The 19389-nt window shown below is 53.4% G+C and overlaps 6 protein-coding genes across 6 annotated transcripts; 3 read left to right on the top strand and 3 right to left on the bottom strand.

The window, feature by feature from the left end:
* Window positions 1-391: 391 nt before the first annotated feature.
* On the bottom strand, window positions 392-3044 carry CTRU02_209857 (histidinol dehydrogenase; the record flags this gene model as incomplete). Its single annotated transcript, XM_036720674.1, has 2 exons — window positions 392-585; window positions 644-3044. The coding sequence occupies 2 exons, from the start codon at window positions 3042-3044 to the stop codon at window positions 392-394; spliced, it is 2595 nt and encodes an 864-aa protein (XP_036587514.1).
* A 746-nt stretch (window positions 3045-3790) lies between these two features.
* On the top strand, window positions 3791-4699 carry CTRU02_209856 (transcription initiation factor TFIID subunit 9; the record flags this gene model as incomplete). Its single annotated transcript, XM_036720673.1, has 1 exon — window positions 3791-4699. The coding sequence occupies one exon, from the start codon at window positions 3791-3793 to the stop codon at window positions 4697-4699; it is 909 nt and encodes a 302-aa protein (XP_036587513.1).
* Window positions 4700-5396: 697 nt separating this feature from the next.
* On the bottom strand, window positions 5397-7787 carry CTRU02_209855 (nuclear elongation and deformation protein 1; the record flags this gene model as incomplete). The annotated part of the gene is made up of 2 exons (XM_036720672.1): window positions 5397-7270; window positions 7331-7787. The coding sequence occupies 2 exons, from the start codon at window positions 7785-7787 to the stop codon at window positions 5397-5399; spliced, it is 2331 nt and encodes a 776-aa protein (XP_036587512.1).
* A 2760-nt stretch (window positions 7788-10547) lies between these two features.
* Window positions 10548-12122, bottom strand: CTRU02_209854 (udp-n-acetylglucosamine pyrophosphorylase; the record flags this gene model as incomplete). The annotated part of the gene is made up of 2 exons (XM_036720671.1): window positions 10548-10616; window positions 10677-12122. 2 exons carry the CDS (start codon window positions 12120-12122, stop codon window positions 10548-10550), a joined length of 1515 nt encoding a protein of 504 aa, XP_036587511.1.
* Window positions 12123-14297: 2175 nt separating this feature from the next.
* CTRU02_209853 (fibronectin type iii domain protein) lies at window positions 14298-17625 on the top strand (the record flags this gene model as incomplete). The annotated part of the gene is made up of 2 exons (XM_036720670.1): window positions 14298-14565; window positions 14630-17625. The coding sequence occupies 2 exons, from the start codon at window positions 14298-14300 to the stop codon at window positions 17623-17625; spliced, it is 3264 nt and encodes a 1087-aa protein (XP_036587510.1).
* A 784-nt stretch (window positions 17626-18409) lies between these two features.
* On the top strand, window positions 18410-19075 carry CTRU02_209852 (cytochrome c oxidase biogenesis protein; the record flags this gene model as incomplete). The annotated part of the gene is made up of 1 exon (XM_070205345.1): window positions 18410-19075. The coding sequence occupies one exon, from the start codon at window positions 18410-18412 to the stop codon at window positions 19073-19075; it is 666 nt and encodes a 221-aa protein (XP_070060993.1).
* Between the last annotated feature and the right edge of the window lie 314 nt (window positions 19076-19389).

The raw sequence follows: 19389 nt of genomic DNA, 5'->3' as shown, positions 1-19389 counted from the left end.
TCCCTCGAATACCCTTTGGGACGATCCATGTGACACCACCTCTCCCTTCATTCATGTCAACTCCATTGTCATTCAGTTTCGGGCCTTCAAGACCAGCTTGAAATTCTCTTCTCGGCGGCCTTGTACAGGAAAATAAATACTCAGGTGTATCGAATGAGCTGAGAGATCGCATGGCTTATCTCCCTAACCACGGAAATTGACAATTGCGTTTGGAGAGACTCAATACCAGTAGGAATGCCACACACCACGCACACGGATCACTTCGTCATCTGACCAATTCATGAAATATTTTCTTTATATCCAAGAGCTTTTCTGGTATAACTACATAACGTCATATTGGACCCCTACCCAACCTTTTACCTTTTTAAATCGTTGATCAACAGATCCATAGCTACTTGCGGTTCATGTACTCAATGCGAATCTCCACAGCTCTGCGGTGAGCCTCCAAAGCCTCGGTCTTGGCGAGCTGCATGACCGCATCACCGACGTTGCGCAGACCCTCAGCCGTCAGGTTGGAGCTGGTAATGTGCTTGACGAAGGAGGCAAGGTTGACTCCAGAGTACTGCTTGGCGTATCCATAAGTGGCTAAATTATCTAGTTAATAAATAGACCTTTAACTGTATCATGTGGGACGGAGACTTACGCAGAGAGTGGTTCACACCAGCGGAGTAGTCACCCACGCTCTCAGGCGTCCACTCGCCAATAAAAACACTGCCGGCGTTCATAACCTGCTCAGTCACCTTCTCCGCATCCTTGAGCTGAAGAATCAAGTGTTCAGGCGCGTAGTCGTTGCTGATGCGCATGGCCTCCTCAACAGTCTTGACTTGGATGGTAACAGAGTGGGCGATGGATCCTCGGACAATATCAACACGCGGCAGGGCCATGGCCTGCTCGTGAAGTTCGTCCTCGATGGCCTGTAGTTGCGCTTCGTTCAGGTCAATGGCAATCAACACGACCTGACTGTCGACACCGTGTTCAGCCTGGGAGAGAAGGTCGGAGGCGACGAAAGCTGGGTTGGCGTCCTTGTCGGCGATGACAAGAACCTCAGAGGGGCCGGCGGGCATGTCAATGCTTACACCAGCGTTGGTGTCGTTACTGACGAACATCTTGGCGGCGGTGACAAACTGGTTTCCGGGGCCAAGAATCTTGTCGACCTTGGTGATGCTCTCAGTACCGTACGCCATGGCGGCGACGGCCTGGGCACCACCAGCAAGAACAATACTCTCAGCGCCGACCTTGTGGGCAACGTAGACAATCTCGGGAGTAAGGCTGCCATCAGCACGTGGCGGGGATGCGAAAACAATCTTTTGGCAGCCGGCGACCATGGCAGGAACACCCAGCATCAAAGCAGTGCTGGGAAGAACAGCAGTACCACCAGGGACGTAAAGACCGACTCTCTCAATAGGTCGAGAAAAGCGGCTGCAGACAACACCGGGCATGGTTTCAACCTTCAAGGGCTTGTCTTCTTTTTGGGCAGCATGGAACTTGCGGATGTTCTCGAACGAAATATCAATGGCTTTGATGGACTCTGGTGACAACTGCATAGCCTCCTTGGGGAAGGGAGCCTTGAGTACGGGGGAAGTCAGAGAAGTAGCCTTCTCAAACCTGTGAGTGTAGGACAGGACGGCCTTGTCGCCTCCTTTCCGAACCTCGTCAATGATGGGCTTGACGATGTTCAAGATGGCGTCGGGAGACTTTTGTGAAGGGCGCCTCAGGACGTCGTCGATCTCAGCAGGTGAAGACTTTGCAAGGTCGTATCTGCGCATCGTTATCCTGTCAGACTCCTCCTCCTTGGCTGCAGGTGCCGGTGCAGGTGCCGCTGCGGGAGCAGGAGTAGTCTTGATGCCCTCCTTCTCCGCCCACTTGCCCTTGGCGTCACCGGTCCTCCTCTTAACCTTGAACGCCTTGGCGTCAAGATTCCTCTCGATGTCAGCCAGGCTAACACCGGCGCTGACAGCCTTGGCGAGGGCAAAGTAAATCAGGTCAGCAGCTTCGAAGGCAATTTCTTCTTGGGTCTTGGCATCGCAGAGCTCCTCGGCTTCCTCCATGATCTTGGCGCGAAGAAGTTTCTCATCAGAGAAGAGACGTGCAGTGTACGAGCCTGCAGGGGCGGACTTCTTGCGTGACTGAAGGGTCTGCTCGAGACGGGGGATACCAGTCAGGTCACCGAAGCAGCCGTGCTGGTCCAAGTGGCAGAAGCGGCCGGTCTGCTTGACGACAAACTTGAGCGTGTCGTTGTCACAGTCAAGACCGATGCGTACGAGCTCCTGAGTATCGCCAGAGGTGGCACCCTTAACCCAGAGGCCGCGCTTGCGGCTCTGGTAGATGCCGGTGCGAGTGCGGACGGCCTCACCAACGCTCTCGGCGCTGCTGTATGCCAACCCCAAAGCAGTGCCAGACTCATCGCACACGACAGTGGGGATAAGGCCGTCCGGGCGGTCCGACTTCCAGAACGAAGAAATGAGCTTGCTAAGGGAAAGCTTCTTGGCTTCCTCCTTAGAAGCAGTCAGGCCGTCGGAAGGCAGGATGGGGATTGCGTTGCACTGCTTGGCAATGTCGACAAAGTGCTCAAGGTTAGTCTCCGGGATCGGCTTGATAAAGAGGTTAGGCAGCTTCTCCGCCTTGCAGCGCTCAATGAATGAGCCCAGGTCGCACTTGGTTGAGTCGAAGTCATTGACAAGTACGGCATGCTTGGAAGCAGCCGTGGTGGTGACGTCGGCCGTCTTGAGGACAGAGCCCACCCGGGATCCGAATTCCTCGTACTGAGACAGGTCCTCGGGCGCAACGAAAACCATGCGGGCACCGGCATCGAGCAGGGAGACGACGTCGTCCTTCGACGTGATGCCCGTGACGTCAAAGTAGCCTCGGAACTCTGCGTTGTGCTGCTTCAGAAAGCGATGGAACTTTTCCAGGGTCTGGTCGTTGGCCTCAAAGAAGGGAGCGCCAAGTACCGAGACCTGTTCACGGTCGAGGCCATCCAGCTTCGCCAGACCGGGCGGGACGGCCACGCTGATAAGGAAGGGGAAGGGTAGTGTCGTTTCCATGGTGGCGCGGCTTTCTGTTTTCCTGTGAGGGGTTTGTTTCTCACATACAGGAAAGGCCAATGGATATGGGAGTCTAAGATACGAAAAAGGGTTGGTTGAAGAGTTGCCTGGATCAATTGGCAACGGAATGTCACTCTATAAGATAAGTCTGTGACTCAATTCAGGAAAGGCCCGCCACTAAAAGTAAAAATCCTCAAGTGTGACACCACCACTTTCCGCATGTCCTGCATCGGCGGGCGTTATGGTGGGGCAGTTGCCCCTCCATGCAAGTTTTGGAGGTCATCCAATCCACGCCCTGCCGATTTGCCCATCAACGCCCCCTGTCCATGGTGAAATAAGCTATGGTCAGTGCGCACGAAAGAAGGCCGGAACGGGTTAATGAGGCTTCCGAAGAGAATTCGCAGCTATGGACCTGGCGGAACTTCAGTGGAAACGATTAACGCGCCTGCCTGAGCCTTGTGGGCAGCTATTCCAACAAGTGACCTAATCCGCGACACAAGAACCAATTACAACAGCCGAACTTACCATACATTTCGCGAACCATATACTATTTACACCAAATTCAAGTTACGCGTGAGAACGGTCTTGCTATTCCGTCGTCGCACCTTGCAGGAAGGGCCCACCCTTCGCGTCGACCTCGCATTCAATCTCCCCCTCGACCGCGAAAGGTGATGCCATCGCACTATCTCTTAACAACAATTTAAATCCGCCCATACTTACTCCACTGGTCAAGAAGCGCCGACAAAATGGCTTCACAAGCATCCGACCCGCAAACGAACGGCGTGCCCTCTTCCTCAGGCGCTTCCGGCTCTCAGACGGTCAACAACACCCAGGCGACTGCAGCGACGACAACCACAGGCTCGCAGCCGCCCTCCCAGTCCCAACCAACGCAATCCACACCAGCGCAGTCTCAACCACCAAGCAACCAGCAGAATACGCAACAGCAGCAGCAACAATCCTCATCAAATCCCCTCGGTCCCAACGCCGCGACGGCCCCCCGCCCCCGCGATGCCCGCATGATCGAGCTCCTCCTCACCTCTCAGGGCGTCACCTCGTACGAGCCTCGAGTGCCTCTCCTGCTCCTTGATTTCGCCTACCGACACACTTCGAGCATTCTTAGCGACGCAATTTACCTCTCTGCAGACCCATACACTACTCACGCGGGCTCCAAACCCTCTGCCTCAGCAGGTGCCACGGCTTCTTCCATTCCCGGCTCAGGCGACGCTGCTGTGAGCGCTAACGCCGTCAAGCTCGCCATCTCCGCTCGCCTGGGCTACCAGTTCCGCGGAGGCGGCGGCGCAGGAGGCGTGTCGAAGGATTGGCTGCAGGAGCTCGCGCGGGAGCGTAATAAGACAGCGTTGCCCAAGGTCGCGCAGAACGAGTGGGGTCTGCGACTGCCTAGTGAGCGATTCGTCCTCAGCGGTGTCAGCTGGGGCCTCAAGGACGTCTGGGAAGAGGGTGGTATCGATGAGGACGAGGACGAGGATGAAGAAGGCGCGAATGCGGGTGGTGGTGGTGCCATGGAGGGTGTGGAGTCGACGAACGCAAACACGGCCGATGAGGATATTGGCGGCGACGGCGTCGAAGGTGGTACAATGGAGGATGTGTTCGGGAAGGACGTGGACGAAGACGCGGATATGGGGGGAACATCCTAGGAGGGAGACAGTCTATCACCCAAATCCTGCACGATGACGCCGAGCGTCGACCTTTTCTCCCAAGGGTAGACGCGCGTTCTATGGGCATCGGTGCCGAGGAAGCTGCCAATTGGCCAGGTGCGTTGATTGACCTGGCATTGGTATGTACTATTTCGACGATCCAGGCTTTCGGGAAAAGGGGGGGGGGGGGGGGGGGGGGGATAAAAAAGGAGTCGTCACGGAGTTCAATTTTAGTTTTTATTTAAGTGTTAGGGCGGGAGGTACTGGTATTCCATTCGGCATTATTGAATGCACACCTGGCACCGCCTGGATTGGCCTTCAAGAACGATGAGCAGTCCAATATGCTGGGTCGACTACTTAGCAGGAGAGATAGAAAGTATTTAAAGAGAGATCAGAGGAAGAAGAGCATCAACAGGCTTGCACATTATGCATGGGTCATCATCGTAGAGTCGAATAATGTAGTGTCCTTTCTCTTTCGTCGAATAGTCACTACCGATTCAAGTACCGAATCCAAACGCCTATCGCTATGCAAATCAAATGCCTGCCTGTCCCCCAGAATCCAACTATGGTCATGTTTCCCCAAACCGCTCCTCTAAAAACCTCCGGTACAGTACAGAAGTATCGTCACGCAAGATTAGTTCGCACCTGTAGAAACATTAGGGTCATACACCGCGGCCTGTTCCTCCTTTTTAGCACACTATTTCTGCACACCTCTTTCAAGGGTGAGATGATTTACCCCAGTTATTAACTCAGCCCCAACGTCTTCCATGAGCACCTTTTGGCCAGGCACGGAAGACGTATTTTCCTTGCCTCTGGGCTGAGGAGTCCGCTCGCGTTGGGCGCGCACACTATCGAGCTCCGCTTCGTCACCGTCCTCGTCGTCGTCTTCTTCTTCGTCGTCGTCCTCCTCCTCGGCATCTTCGTCATCTGCATATTCATCCTCCATAATAGAGGCTGTCAGCTGTTCGTCGCCGTCGACACTTCCGCTTAGAATGCTTTCGCGCTCGTCAGCGTAATCGTCGACTGAGCCTCGTGAGATGTAGCTCTGTCCCATCTCATCGCCGATTTCTTCGTCATCGTCATCCACATCTTCTTCTTCTTCCAAGTCGGCCTGCTCATCATCATCAGAGTCGCTAGCTGAAAATTCATCCAACTCCAACGGCGTGTCCCTCCAGTACTTGAAGTCCGTGTATTCTTCTCCGCCACCCTTGACCAGGGTGCTTACAGGTGGGAAGAAATGGTCCACGACTTCGTTGATGTTGATGTAACTCAACTTGAGCTTGTTCAAGCTGAGTAGATCAAGCGACACCTCGGCGTTGGAGTTGATGGTGAAAATGCGGTTTCTGGGGACGTCCACCGTTCTGTATGAAATCTGGTCCGTAAGGCGGTTTCCGAAACCTGCGTAGAAAGGTGTCCTGTCGGGGCCATACAGATGCCGGATGTCACGAAGAGTGGCCATCTTGAAGACGTGAGGCTTTCGAAGGTAGACCTCGCGACGAAGAGCAGCCATAGTTCGGTCAGGAGACAGAATGGTAGGGCCTCGCGGCAGCCTGTACTCTCCCTGCTGAATGCCAGCCAGATACGCTCTCGTCGTATCGGACTGTCCTACGGATCGACTAGTTAGGTACATGATGTTGTACCCGTTTGCGACAATGTCGCTGTAGAGCTTAGCAACGCCAGCATGCGTCCAATCACGACCAATCATGTTGAGAACGTGACCCAACGCATCCGACTTTGTAATGGTACCGTCAATATCCGAGATGACCACCGGTGTCTCGTGTTTCCAGAGATACATGTTAGCCTGACATGTTGCCCGGTTCACAGTAAAACTCATTGTGTTCTCGCCAGCCTTCAGGCACAGGGCCTTGAGCTGGTCGCTAGTCAAGCGGAGAGTCTTGGCGTAGTTCAGGTTCGGGTCTCCTGCTGTCGATTGTGGAGGGGTGGTGGGAGGAGTCTGCATGCCAGAAGCGCCAACATCTGACTCGGTTCTTCGATGGATCGGGGTTGGGGCGGTAGTCGTGACATCGCTGCCATCGCTCTGGTATCCTGGGTCAGATGCAGCATCAGCCGCCACGGCCGATGTTCCGCGGTAGCCTGCCTCCATAGTCTTCTTCTTGGCCGCCTCCTTAGCCTCCTCGCTGCTGTAGATCCAGATGTTCCCATGCTCATCCATGCCGAAAAGGGAACCAATGTCATAGTTGCCTTCGAGCTCTTCAGCCAAGATCTTCCGCGCAATAATTTCAGCGCGGAAAATGTCCTCCTCATTGCTCTTGAAGCCAGTCATGTCAAGCATCAAGTCACCGCTTTCGGTGACATGAGTAGGAATGTTATTGGCAGAGAGTTCCTTGGAGAGCATCAGCGCCCGCTCAAGTGCATCCTTTGGTGCCAGAGGGGGAGGGCTGTGTGATCTGTCGGACATGGCGAACTCGGCAGAACCTTCGCCGAATTCTCGTTCACTCGCGCGGGCTGACTTGCGCAGTACATCGTCACTGTGTGGTCGGTGAACCCAGTCGTCGGATCTCGGTCGTCCGTGAGAGAGGTCCGGTGATGTAGATAACGGGGTAAGTATACCTGCAGCCGTTAGTATTCCAAGGCACGACCGGGGACTTCAAGGGTAGGCAGAGAACTAACCATGATCCTGAGGGATTGTTGTGCTATGGAAAACTGAAGGAGGAGGACGGCGAGGTTTCCTTGTGTCGGAATCCAGATCCAAAAGCTCCGGCTCCCCAAGTCCAGGCGAGGAAGGGTTCTCGGGGTTCAAAGGAGGGCTTGATGCCGGGGAGACCAACGGCGACGTTTGCAGATCTCTAGGAATGTTATCGCTTGTCTCGAACACGAAGAATGCCTCTCCCTCTTCTCCAAGCTTCATAGAGTAGTTCTGCTTGACGCCGTTGACCTTGAACTCGACCTTCTTTTCATAAGGCCGCAGAAGAGAGAACTTCCCGAACCGGACGTGGAAGGGTGAACATGCGAGTGTGCCATCTTCCTGTTCGACAACGATAACATCAATGGCACCACTCAAGGTGGCTGGGTTGATGGAGTTCCATGTCGACGAGACGGAGGCGCTGAGGTTGCGAACGTATTGCATGGTTGTAGAGGAGCACCGCCGTTGTGACGGGTTCTGGGAATACTCAAAAGCTGAGGACGCAGAGCCAGGAGACCGCAATCAACGGAAGGGTGCTTCTCAGGACGGGATACGGTTCTGCGTCTCGAACCTAGAAAGGACCGGTGGGGGAGTTTGGCACCTGAGGTATGTCGCTTTAGTATGTGCGGAGGCGAAAGCGTAATTGTTGGGGAAAGTAGTATTATTGGGAGGCAGGGTTCGTGGGTGAGAGTGGGAGGGGTGGTGGTGGTGGTGGTGAGAAGGAGAGTCGAGAGCGTTCGTCCAAGAAGCGCAACGAGCAAGGCAAGGGAGTGGGACGCCGCTTTCGTGGTATGTAATGGTATGTAAGTCGTCGCCACAGTCAGGCTCAGGATCACGGATAGCCCGAATGTGCAGTGGAATGTAAAATAACGAGGCACGCACGCCGGACTGGATCACTGTTTAAGGTTTGGGTTCGCGGGTTCGTGAACTTGGACGAAGAAGAAGAAAAGGGAACGGTCAGATGTTTGTAGCAGCTCTTGTCATCGGGGGCACTAGTTCCAGCTATATTCAGCATCCAGTACGGAAGTGGTCGGGGCTGGGGATTGTGCAAAGATGACGAAGCTGGATCCTTTGGGGAAGCCCATTAGCAAGTGCAACTGTGAAGAAGGGCAGTCTGGGCCGACGAGAATGGGGTGGACCTGAGCGAAAAGGGCGGGAGAGAAGGGCCTGGCGGGCAATGGACAGGGTGAGCAAGAAGCCGACCCCTGCTTGTTGGACAGACCCCAACAAGCTGCCTACCACAGGTTCCTCAGGCTAGGTCGGTTCGGTACAAGCGTAGCGGCCAGCTCGCCCACGTTTGCTGGCTCTTGATGGTACCTAGGACCACAGACAGCACCTGCCGCGGATCATGTGAAGGTGGACATTGAGGACAACGCCATGGGCGGCCATTCTCCCAATGGACCCCCTGGCTAGGGCCATGCAACGCTGTACTCTCACTGGACTGGCCGCCCATAACCGCAAATCAGAGACACTAAAAGGAGCAATGCCGGCATAGATATGAAGTGGCCTGGCCTGGCACGCGCGAAGGGCCGGTGGGCTTGCATGCAGAACGCGCTAGGTCATGGACCGAGGCCAATTAGTTACAATCTCACTGCAAGTCCACGGTCAATGGCCCGAGGCCATCGGAATGCAAATTTTCACAATCGGAGGTGGTTTTTTCTTTCTTTCTTTCTTTTTTTTCTTTTCTAGACCAGCAAGAGTGAATTGGTTCCTCCTTTTTTTTTTTTTTTCCCTTCCTCCGCACCCGTATCTTTGCGTCTTGGCTTAAAGAGTCTAAAAGACTCTCATCCAGTTGTTCGGCCTGGAAGCGCTTACTTAGAGTGACAATTGCCAACAAAGTCATGGGCCCATTTCCCCCCAACCCAGGACCCTCGCTCTTAGCCGTTCAGGTGGTTTTTCTCACTCAACATCATCTCTCCGTCGTAACCCCCAACCCCTCTTCCAGTTCGTTTTGTTGCGTAGTACCCCAAAAAGACAAAAGCCCCGGCAAGGTGTATTCTGCACATGATAAATACGACACCCCACACTGTTACTCACCTAAACTGGGCCTGTCGGCTGACTCGGATCCTGTAACTGAAGAGTACTCGTGACACACTTTTTTACGGGTTCGCGGCTACATGGGAGAATTTCCTTCGGCCTGTTGGCCTTTTGCTTCGGATGGCCCCTTGTCGCCTATCCCCAAAGCAATTCTAGCCAATTTATCTCTGTTGATGTCATTGCCTGACAGGAGCTTTTACCCCTCCATCCCATCCCTCATCGCCTGTCAGATCCTCGCCGTTCTGCACCACATCCTGCGTAGAGCCCAGAAGGTTTTTATTCCCCCACACATAACCATGTTGTCACTTTTTTGACATCCAAGCCCTGAAGCTAGGCATCTTGTTGCCGTTGGTTGTGTGTTATAACCTGCCATCTTCCGTCATATCTTGCTTTCATCGGCTCAGCCCTCGTCATCATGAACGAAATTGCGCCGCTTGAACAATATGAAATACATGTTAAAATAAAATAAAAAACCACGGCCAAGAACCGAGATCACATGTGCAGGTGGGTGCATGAACCACAATCCATGCTCGCAAGGAGACCCAACTCTCTTTGTCTTCTCCATAAAAACACAATTTCTCAAGAGGGGAAGGATGAAGAGCATAATGTAGTTGGGGACCAAAAAAAAAAATAGTGAGGCTGTTGCGGACATCCAATCCCGATTTAGATAACTCAGCCTGGCTTACACAGTGTGCAATTGAAGGTGCATTAACCAGGCATATCCATCCTTTGATCGATTCAACTTCCCCTGAGATCTGGCGTCAAAAAAGCTTGGCGGAGGCTCAGACGAAGTTATAATTTTCCGCTCTGCAGATGTCACGCTTTCGAATTCCCATTCTGTCGGAGAAGTCTAAATTGTCCTTGCCAACTAACCGGACATCCCCGTCTCAACGGAGAACCCACACCCGGCAGAGTAGCTCGATTTTCCCCTGCAAGACACATCAAGTTTTCACATAGGTATATACGCATTGTGGTCTTTGGAGCCCAGCACATATAAACACGTAAAGGCACAGGAAAATGTGATCAAAACTTTTTCTTAGTATTTAGTACTTGAAATTCGAGTTTTCGTTGCCTGCTTTCCAACAACTAACCCATCAACCAAGATGGTCTTCATAGCTGATCGGCCCCAGTCTAACGCCAATCATTCCGTATCATTAAGTCGTACACTTACTCGATCTCTAAAACAGCGGGAGCCTTGACCTCTTTGCCCTTGAGCTTCTCCAAACCCTCGCCGCCCTATCAAAGGCTGTTAATGTCTTCGTTTTTCTAAAAATGTGGTAAAAGGCGGTGACTTACGTAGCTAAACAGAGGAGAAACCTCAACACCATCATCAGTGCTCTCGCCAGTAACAATGGCACCTGCAGCCTCAACCCAGCGCTTACCCTGCAACATAATGTCGCGCTTGCTGGTATCAGGGTCATCCTCGCCAGTGCCGCGGGCGTTCTTGAGGGGCGAGAACTCATCCTCGCGCTTCACCTCCATGGATGCGAACTTGTTTAGCTCCAGCATGGGGAAGACGTCAAAGACGAACTGTTCCAGCTTAATACCATTAGGCTTCTCGGGCTTCACGGTCGAGCCAGTCTTAAGGTCGGCGTAGGGGATCTTCTTGCGGGCAATGTGGTGGGGCAGCTTGTGAGCCCACTGTGGAATACTTTCGAGGAAGCGGAATGAGTAGTAGTGGTTGACAATGTTAGCGGCGCGGAACTTGAGGACGCCAGGCTGCTTGGGGTCCTGGGCTTCGGCCGTCTCCTTGTCGATCTCGGAGTACTCGACAACATCTGGCTTGCCGTTCTTGAGCAAAATCAGACCGACAGACTCGGTGGCGTTGCGCTTACGGACGACCTTGGTGGTGATGTCGACATCCTTGGCGGCAGAGAAGCCGATGAAAACGGGATCGGCAACCTTGACGAGGCAGTTGTCTACGCAGTAGGCGTGGATGTGCTCAATACCTCTCTTACGCATGTCTCCCATCACGTCCGAGACAACCAGTGCTTGGTAGATGCCTCCGTTGCCGTCAGGGGCAACAGCCACCTTCCCCTTGGATTCAAGGAGAATCTTGCCCTCATTCGAGATACAAGGCAGGACGCCCTGCTCGAAAATGATAACGTTGGACTTGTCCAGGCCGAAGTATTTGTTCTCCTCGAAGTATTGCTCCGTGGGGCCGCGAGTGGGGCCGGAGGTCATGACGTACCACGGGACGGTGGCCTTGCTGGCACCGGCCTTCTTGGCCGCGAGCTCCTGTACCTTGCGGATACGCTCAGCCTGAATCTGGAAAAGGGACTTGTGACTGGGGAGACCGATATCGAAGCAGCCCTTGGGGGCAGAGCTGCCCAATCTGGTGCCCTGGCCGCCTGCCATAAGCACGACGGCCACCTTGTTCTGTCCGATCAGGTCAAGACCCGACTGGTACCACTTCTCAATATCTTCGGCCTTCGAGTCGAGGATGCTTGCGGTAGCGGATTCGGGGAGGGGCTCAAGACCGGACTGAGTTGAGGCATCCTCGGTCTTGGGGGGATTCAGGGCGCGGTCGGTGATCTTGTTGATGTGCTCGGGGTCAAAGCCGGACAGCTGCTGATAGAGGGCAGCCTTCTCAGAGGTAGAAAGCTCATCGTAAAATGTGAAAACCTGGTCCTGACCGGCCTTGGTGTATTTCTCCTTCAGCTGGGAGAGCTGCTCAGCAGAGGGCTCGGTCGGGGCAGGCTTCTTGGTGCCGATGTTCAGAACAGACTTAATGGCCTCCATATTGGGTAGTAGTCGTGGGTATCTTGATTGGGACAGCTTTCAATCGCGTCAATTGGAAGAGATGATAGCTGGAACGTAGATTGATGCGATGATAAAGAAAGAAAGAAAGGCGAAGAGCTGAAGCAACAGAAGAAAACAAAGGGCGGAGGCCAAGTAAACAGACGAGATCGACAGGCAGGTAGCTTACCTTACTTGTAGTCCCCGCCAAGGACCCCTCAATAGTCCAAATATAGCGCTATGAGGTGGGAGCTGGCTGGTGGCTGTCAAGGTCCCCGCCAGTTGTCAGGTCAGATTTATTGGCTCAATCGTTTTCAGATGGGATGGAGCCCCCCCATTCCAGGGCCTTGAGACGTCGTCAAGGCATGATAGGTTGCTTTCAGCTGCAAGCCCCTCACTCCAGTTCGTTTTCAGGGGATCCTCAGCAGCCAGCCACCGCAGCACATGGTCCCCAAGTATCGATTCAGGGCATGCATCCTACGTCAAAGGAATATTGGCTGAGGCAAAGTCATGTCGAGGTCCGGATACGAGAAGAAGCGTCGAGTAGGTACGGGTGCACATCCTTGAGCTCACGTAAGAAACTTGGTAAGATGAGATCGTCATTGGTTTGCAGCCACATCGGGTGTAGGTGTCGGGGCTGTGCAATGTGGCAGCTTTTGGGGCGGGAGGCGCCGTTTAGTGGACAGGGAGGGAAAAAAAAGGGTAAGCTGTGAGGGATCCGCCATCATGAAGTACCCAAGACATTGAGAAGAACCAGTACCCTACGACAAGAGACTTGAGGTAAGGTAGGCACAGATGAGAGTCAGGCAACAAGGGAAGTTTCTGAGTTATAAGGAGATAGTCAACATTGGTCCTATGCAGTCAAGACAAGGCGACAATAGGTGAAACCCAGAGGGGAGCTTTCAGCCTCAAAAGCAACCGAGACGAGACTAAGCGATGTATTTGGATGGTTAGGTATAGGGGAAAAAGTACCGTGCCCTCAAACCTGAGGCTGCTATATTTCATCTTCGTCTCCGTCTATTGGTACTGATGTCTATTTCTCACGTTGGTCTGAGAGTGGCCTGTTTGAGTCAACACAGGATTGGTGTCTGGACTCAAAGAAGTTGTAGAGCAAAATACGTCATAGGGAAATCAGCGAGTTAAATGTCGACAATCCATCCCATTTCGATCGTCATCTTCATCCCGCAGGAAATATAGTTGATGACATCTCTGCCAAAGTTGGTGAAGGGCAGCACCTTGCCATGGGCCGTTGGGATTGGCGCCAATAATCACTGTGTGTTAGACTTATCAAATGTAAAAAGAAGAAGAAGAAGAAATGAAGCGTTCAGAGACAAGAACTCGTCTATATGCTCTATAAATAAATTAGTAAAAACTCTTGTTTTGGCCTTGATGAACCTAGCCGCCCTCACTTCGGAAGTCACTCTCATGCTTCATATTCTTCCCCTCCAGGCCTGGCATGTCTGGCCTGCCTTACCGCCCCTCCCTAAGCCTTCCGCCCCAGCACACCCGCCCCGGCATGCGTATCAGGCACATCCTGATCGCCTGCTGCCGCACTGTGCGAAAGTAGCGGTGGTCAAACACGGTGCAAGGGCATTGGTGGAATCCGCTACTGCAACTGGAGACTCAGGCGGTAGCGTAGTCCTTAGAGGCTACTACTGTCTGGCTTGGCTGGTCGTCGACGTCGCCGCCGCAGATGACTGCACTCCAACTGCCGAGATTTTCTCCCATCTTCCCCGTTCCCTTCTTGACCGATCTCTGTTACTGCCCTCCCACCCAGAATTTCCCGAGAGAGGACAGGCGAACGGTCTCATCCTTCGCTTTTCTTCCACACCTCCACTCCTTTTTTCTGGTTTCTTTTTTTTCCTTTTTTTTCTCGGCTCGACGCGGCGATGTTATGGAACCTGTTCGTGAAAATCCTCCTCATCAGCTCCCTCATCGCCTGGTGGCTTAAGCGACCAGCCAGTCGATTCCAGAAATTCTTTCTGTACGCCGCCACTCTTGCGACTTTTTGGGTTGTCGCCCCCCTCTACGCTTCGCTCTGCCTCGCCTGGTCTGTCCACTACACCCGTGAGGGCATACGATACTGGAGTCTGGATGAGCTGCTACTTCGACATGCCAGTATGTTGGTGACGCTCACTGCAGTCATTTGGTACGTTATTCTCGCCCTTCCACCTCCTCATGCACTCTACCGCGCCCCTTCACCTGATCTTTGCGGTGCACGCGACTTCGTTGCTGGTTTTAACCTCTTCTAGGCTGCTTCATCGCGCCTGGCAAACTCTATGGAAGCCAACGACCGACCTGATTAGCATTCTTGGAGTCGACGTTCCCGAAGCCCCCGACGTATCCTTGGCTGGCATTCGACCCGATGCTGCAACTCTCAACTGGACGCGCCCGTCCCACAACCGACCCGTGCAAAAGTTCTTGATACAGGTGAACGGAGTCAATGGTCAGTCCGGCCCGCAGCTTTCGATAGGTGATGTGGTGTGGGGTTTGCTGACACATATGGACAGTTGGCGAATCGAGACAGGAAGAGACTGCAATCACTGTCACTGGACTGAGGCCCAATCATTGTTACAATATTCGCGTCATCGCTGTTGGGCCAAACAACTTTCAAGCCGGTAGTCAGGTTATACGATTACGCACTTACCGATCCGATGGGCGACCAGAACTGGGCAACTCTCGTCTGCCCGACAGCTTTCAGGATCAGGAGCCCAGAGTTGGCCAGTCTCAATCGGCCGAAGATAATTCCGGACGTAGTCAGGTTCCTACTATCGAGGCGGCGCCATCTCTTGAGCCGGGATCCGTCGCCGCACGAGACGGCCCGACGACAACATCTGGTCAGAGACGTAACACCGTTAACCGAAGGCATTCTCCGTCTATAGCGAGTCAAGAGCAGCCGTCGATCAAGGATCTGCCCAGCGATCAACCCGAACCATCACTCAAAGACCTGGCCGACGCTTTGGAGAGGACAAGAAAAGAGATTGACGAGACGACATCCCAACATACTACCGAAGAAAGTGATTTCAAACAGCTTGAGGAACGACTCAAGAAGGAAAGGGAGGACAAAAAGAGAGTACAAAAGGAGAAGGACGACGCCACAGCACAACTGAAACAGAAAGTCAAAGCTAGCTATGAACAAATGCGCCAGTCTAGCAAGGACAAGGCACGGAAAGAGAACCAGCTCAAGGAAAAACAAGACAAGTTGAAAAAGGTTCGTGACAATGTCGACAAATGGACCGCCGAAATCGAAAACATGCGCAAGACGCGTGAAGGCTTTGCAGCCGAAAAGGAAAGTTTGGAGCAAGACCGCGATCTCAAAGTCAAGCATCTAGACGAAGAAAATTCGGCATTACAGGAGGAATACTCCCAGCTTGAGACCGAATACAAGGAGAAGAAGGAGCAGCTCAAGGAGCTTGAAGATGAACGCAAGAAGCTCCCTGGGGGAGAGGAAGATGATACTTGGCGAGAAGACGATCGGAGGATGAAGAGGGAGTTCGAAATCAAGCGACGGGAGCTCCAAAGTCAACTGATTATGGAGAACAGAAAGGCCCAGCAGCTTGATGGTCACTTACATGTTCTGAACGCTCAACTGTACGCCTCGACCCAACAGGGCCTTCAGTTCTTTAATCAGGCAAACTCATCTGGTGTCGATTTCGAGCAGAACGCACCCACTCAGATCAAACGCCGGAGCCGCAATGGTAATCCTCTTGCGAACCCTGCCGTTCCATCCCCGACTGGTCCCTACCCAGCCTCAGATTCCCCCTATGGGCCTCCCATTGGCTTTAACAGCCGCTCAGCGTTTGCCCAGTTTGCGGACATGCAAGGAGGTGATGGCCTGCCAACGGAATATTTCCTTGAAGCAGACATGAGAGCTCTCACCGCAGGTGCTCCATTGAGCCCTACAGCCACCATGTTGCTGCCATCTGGTATTTTAGGCGACGACCTCGATGACGATCCTCATAGTCCTAGCTCATTTTCTCGGAAAAGCCCCTTCGCACCAGATCTTGACTACGAGGCTCAGTCGCCAGCATCGTCAGGACAATCGAAGAGTGTACATTCAAGCCCTCCTGGATCATCGCATAAGCCAAACTTTCCACCGCTGGCAACGGACAATAGCGACCGTGCTTCGCTACAGGACATCACAACGTCGCCGGGCGCGCAGCCTTCGCCGTCCGGACACAGACTTGGCAACATCTTCTCATCCTTCCATCGGAATAGGGGCGTCAAGGCCGCTGATGAAGGTGGTCCACTTCTAGGCAGCCTTAAGCATGGCCAAAGCCAATCCTTCCCTCGTCAGACTGACGATTCAGAGCCTACAAATAGACGCCGGACTAGCTTTTCATCTTATACTCAGAACCGAAACTCAGCCGGACCCGAAACGCTCGACGGGAGTGGATCGCTTGTGCCAAGAGGCATGTTCTCGTCAGCTAGGCGTCTGATGCCGTTTAGTGGAGCCTTTGCGGATCGCGATCCTAGCAGCCCTCGGCCCGCTTCCATGGCATCGGCAGATTTGCCACGTCCTTCTACTGATAGCGGCTCAATCTGGAATCATCCAGGGGACAAGAATCGGTTCTGGTCGGATAACGGTCTATGGACATCGCGGAATCCATCCAGGCGGCCCTCAATTCACGGCTCTCCCGCGATTCTGAAGACAACGTTAGCATCAGCGGACGACGAAATTCTAGACCACGAAGCGCTGAATGATCCTCAAGTCTCTCCAAGTCAGGTTGGAGTTATTGGAAGCAGGCCGCCGGCCAACAAACAGACTCAAGAGTCCAGGGCTTCGTTGAGCCAGCGTCTAAATCCGGCGGCCCCGACTTTTATTGGAGGCCTGTTCGGTTGGAAGGATAAGGAAAGCGACTCCGGTAAAGACAAGGACAAGGCCAAATCAAAGGACAAGTCCAAAGACAAGACTAAGGACAAGGAGGCTAAGGAGAAAGGCAAAAGCATCCCTGCCAACCTCGACCTGCCTCACGGCTATGACACATCTCCTACCGACTCAAGAAAGTCTCGCGACGCGTTTTCTGTCCATACGCAGACCTCAGTCTCTGAGTCTCGGGAGTCTTTGACGCTTGACCGGGCGTTGTCGAGCACGCTATCCGATTCCAATTCCAATGCGAAGGATCAGGAAAACGTAGTCCGCAAGCTCTTCAGGAAAGGAAGCTCTAGCAAATTCAGTCTTTCCTCTCGACTGAGTAAGGAATCCGGGCTCTTCAAGAAGGGACCCGGAAGCACGGCCAATTCAGACAAGAATATGTCAGCCGAGAGATCCAGCTTTGGTGACCTTGATGACTTTGGCGAGGAGGGGCTGCTTGGTCGAAGCTACGACAGTGGCACTGGTAGTCCCTCACTTGGACCCTCCAAGTCTAAGGAGACCAAGGAAAGCAGAATGGCTGGCTGGAGCACCAAGTTTTCCATGAAGAAAAAGGGTAAAGACACTAAGGAAAGTCTTGAGTTGCAGCGGGCCCCTGAAAGCGAGATCGAGGAGGAGAAAAAGGACGTATAAGTCCAGCATTTGTCGATTGCCAGGCAGTCTCACTATGTAGTGCTCTTCTAAAAAGAAATAGAAAAAACACAATGTTGGCGTTCAATGATCTTGACTTTTTCCTCTTATTTATTTTTTCCCTTCCGTGAGTTGAGATTGACTACTTGTTATCCTCAAATTACGTATGCTAATCCAAGTCGACCAGCTCACATGCTTGTGAGTTGTATGTGCGAATGCCATTGACAGGACTGCGACGGCAAGGAACTCCTCACGTGCGTGCTGATACGAGTTATATGATTTTGCAACTTCCCGAATTTGAACTATATAACTGTTTGTTTGCTTACAACAACATGCCAGACACTTCACTCGGTCAAGAATCCATTGGCCCGCAAACGGCTGTTAGTTGCATTTCAAACCAGTAAGTGTCTGTCGATATTTAGTCACGGGTGCCCCCGTAACTGCGCTCAAACCAGGTAGGCGGTGAACCCTCCCCAGCCGGCAAAAAGTCTCAATTGGCAAGCTCCGTTTGGGGGGGAGCACGGGCATGCCCGTCAGAGACAGACAGAGAGCTCTGGGTTATCCACCCTCTCGCCATCGAACCACCTGAGCAAATCCCAATCCGACGACCCGACGACCGGCACTGACCGAGTGAGGACAGTCACCAAGAAGAACGCTCAAGTACGACGGGCAGCGAACTTCTCCAGTCCTTTTTTTTTGGTGCGAACTCGCAGGTCTCCCTGCCTTCCACCGGGGCGACGTATAAAATAAAATTAAAAAACACCTCGGAAACCCGTTGATGGCCGCGATGGCGGCTCCGAACCCGACCGGCGGCGCCGGCGAGGGCCTGCCCATGCCCTCGCGCAACCCGCTCCCCCTCTCGGCCTCCCAGGAGGCACAGATCAGAGACATCTACTACGCGCGCGTGCGCAGTGCCTGCGCGCCCGAGATCAAGGGTGCGTATTCCCCCGTCTCCCGTTCAATCATCCAGGTCACAGAGAGACTTCTTCCCTCGGCCGAGATGGAACCAGGAACTTCTCTGTCGACTTGGAGGATCAATTGCTCTCCCATCCTATTGGAATTGCCCGCTGACACATTATTCTGTCGAACAGCGTTCGCAGACTGCGCCTTGAACAGGACCTTTACCGTCTCTTTCGTCTGCCGTGAGCAACTGCGCGTGATGAACGGGTGCATGAAGTCGCACGCAACGGCGGCGGAGCAGGATGCCGCCCGCGAGGAATGGTTCGCGAAGCGTCTTGAGAGGCAGAAGGAGCGCGAGCGCAAGGCCGTCAAGAAGGCGCAGCAAGAGGACTTCATACGTGAGTGGTGGGGTCTGCCCGAGAAGGACGCAGAGACGAGGAGGAAGGAGGAGGAGAAGATGCGCCAGGCCGAGAGGGTTGGCGGTTATGCTGCCAGGGATCGGAAGAGGTGGGAAGAGGAGAAGGCTGCTGCCGCCGCTGCGGAAAAGAGGTAAGAGAGGAGACCTCGATCAACTCAAGCTATGAGTACCCGAAAGGTCCAGTTGTGACAGAAGACTGGGATACGACCGGGTGGAGAGAGTAGAGATCAGTTGCATATGTTGGGCGTTCCGGAACAATGGCTTGGGACACCCTGCTCTAACGGCGCGGACATTCGGCGTGTACAAATACAACAACACCCTGTATACTACAACCAATAAAAAGGAGACCGAAGCCAGGAGACGGCGGTCATTATCATGGAAATCATTGGATACTTCAATGGCCTCTTTACTCGGGCCTATATCTTCCATTCAACGGTACCTTCCATCGC

This window comes from Colletotrichum truncatum (genome assembly GCF_014235925.2).
Source record: "Colletotrichum truncatum strain CMES1059 chromosome Unknown Contig_0006, whole genome shotgun sequence".
NCBI lineage: Eukaryota > Fungi > Ascomycota > Sordariomycetes > Glomerellales > Glomerellaceae > Colletotrichum > Colletotrichum truncatum.
Note: the sequence above shows the minus strand (reverse complement) of the source record. Positions and strands in the feature narration are given on the sequence as shown.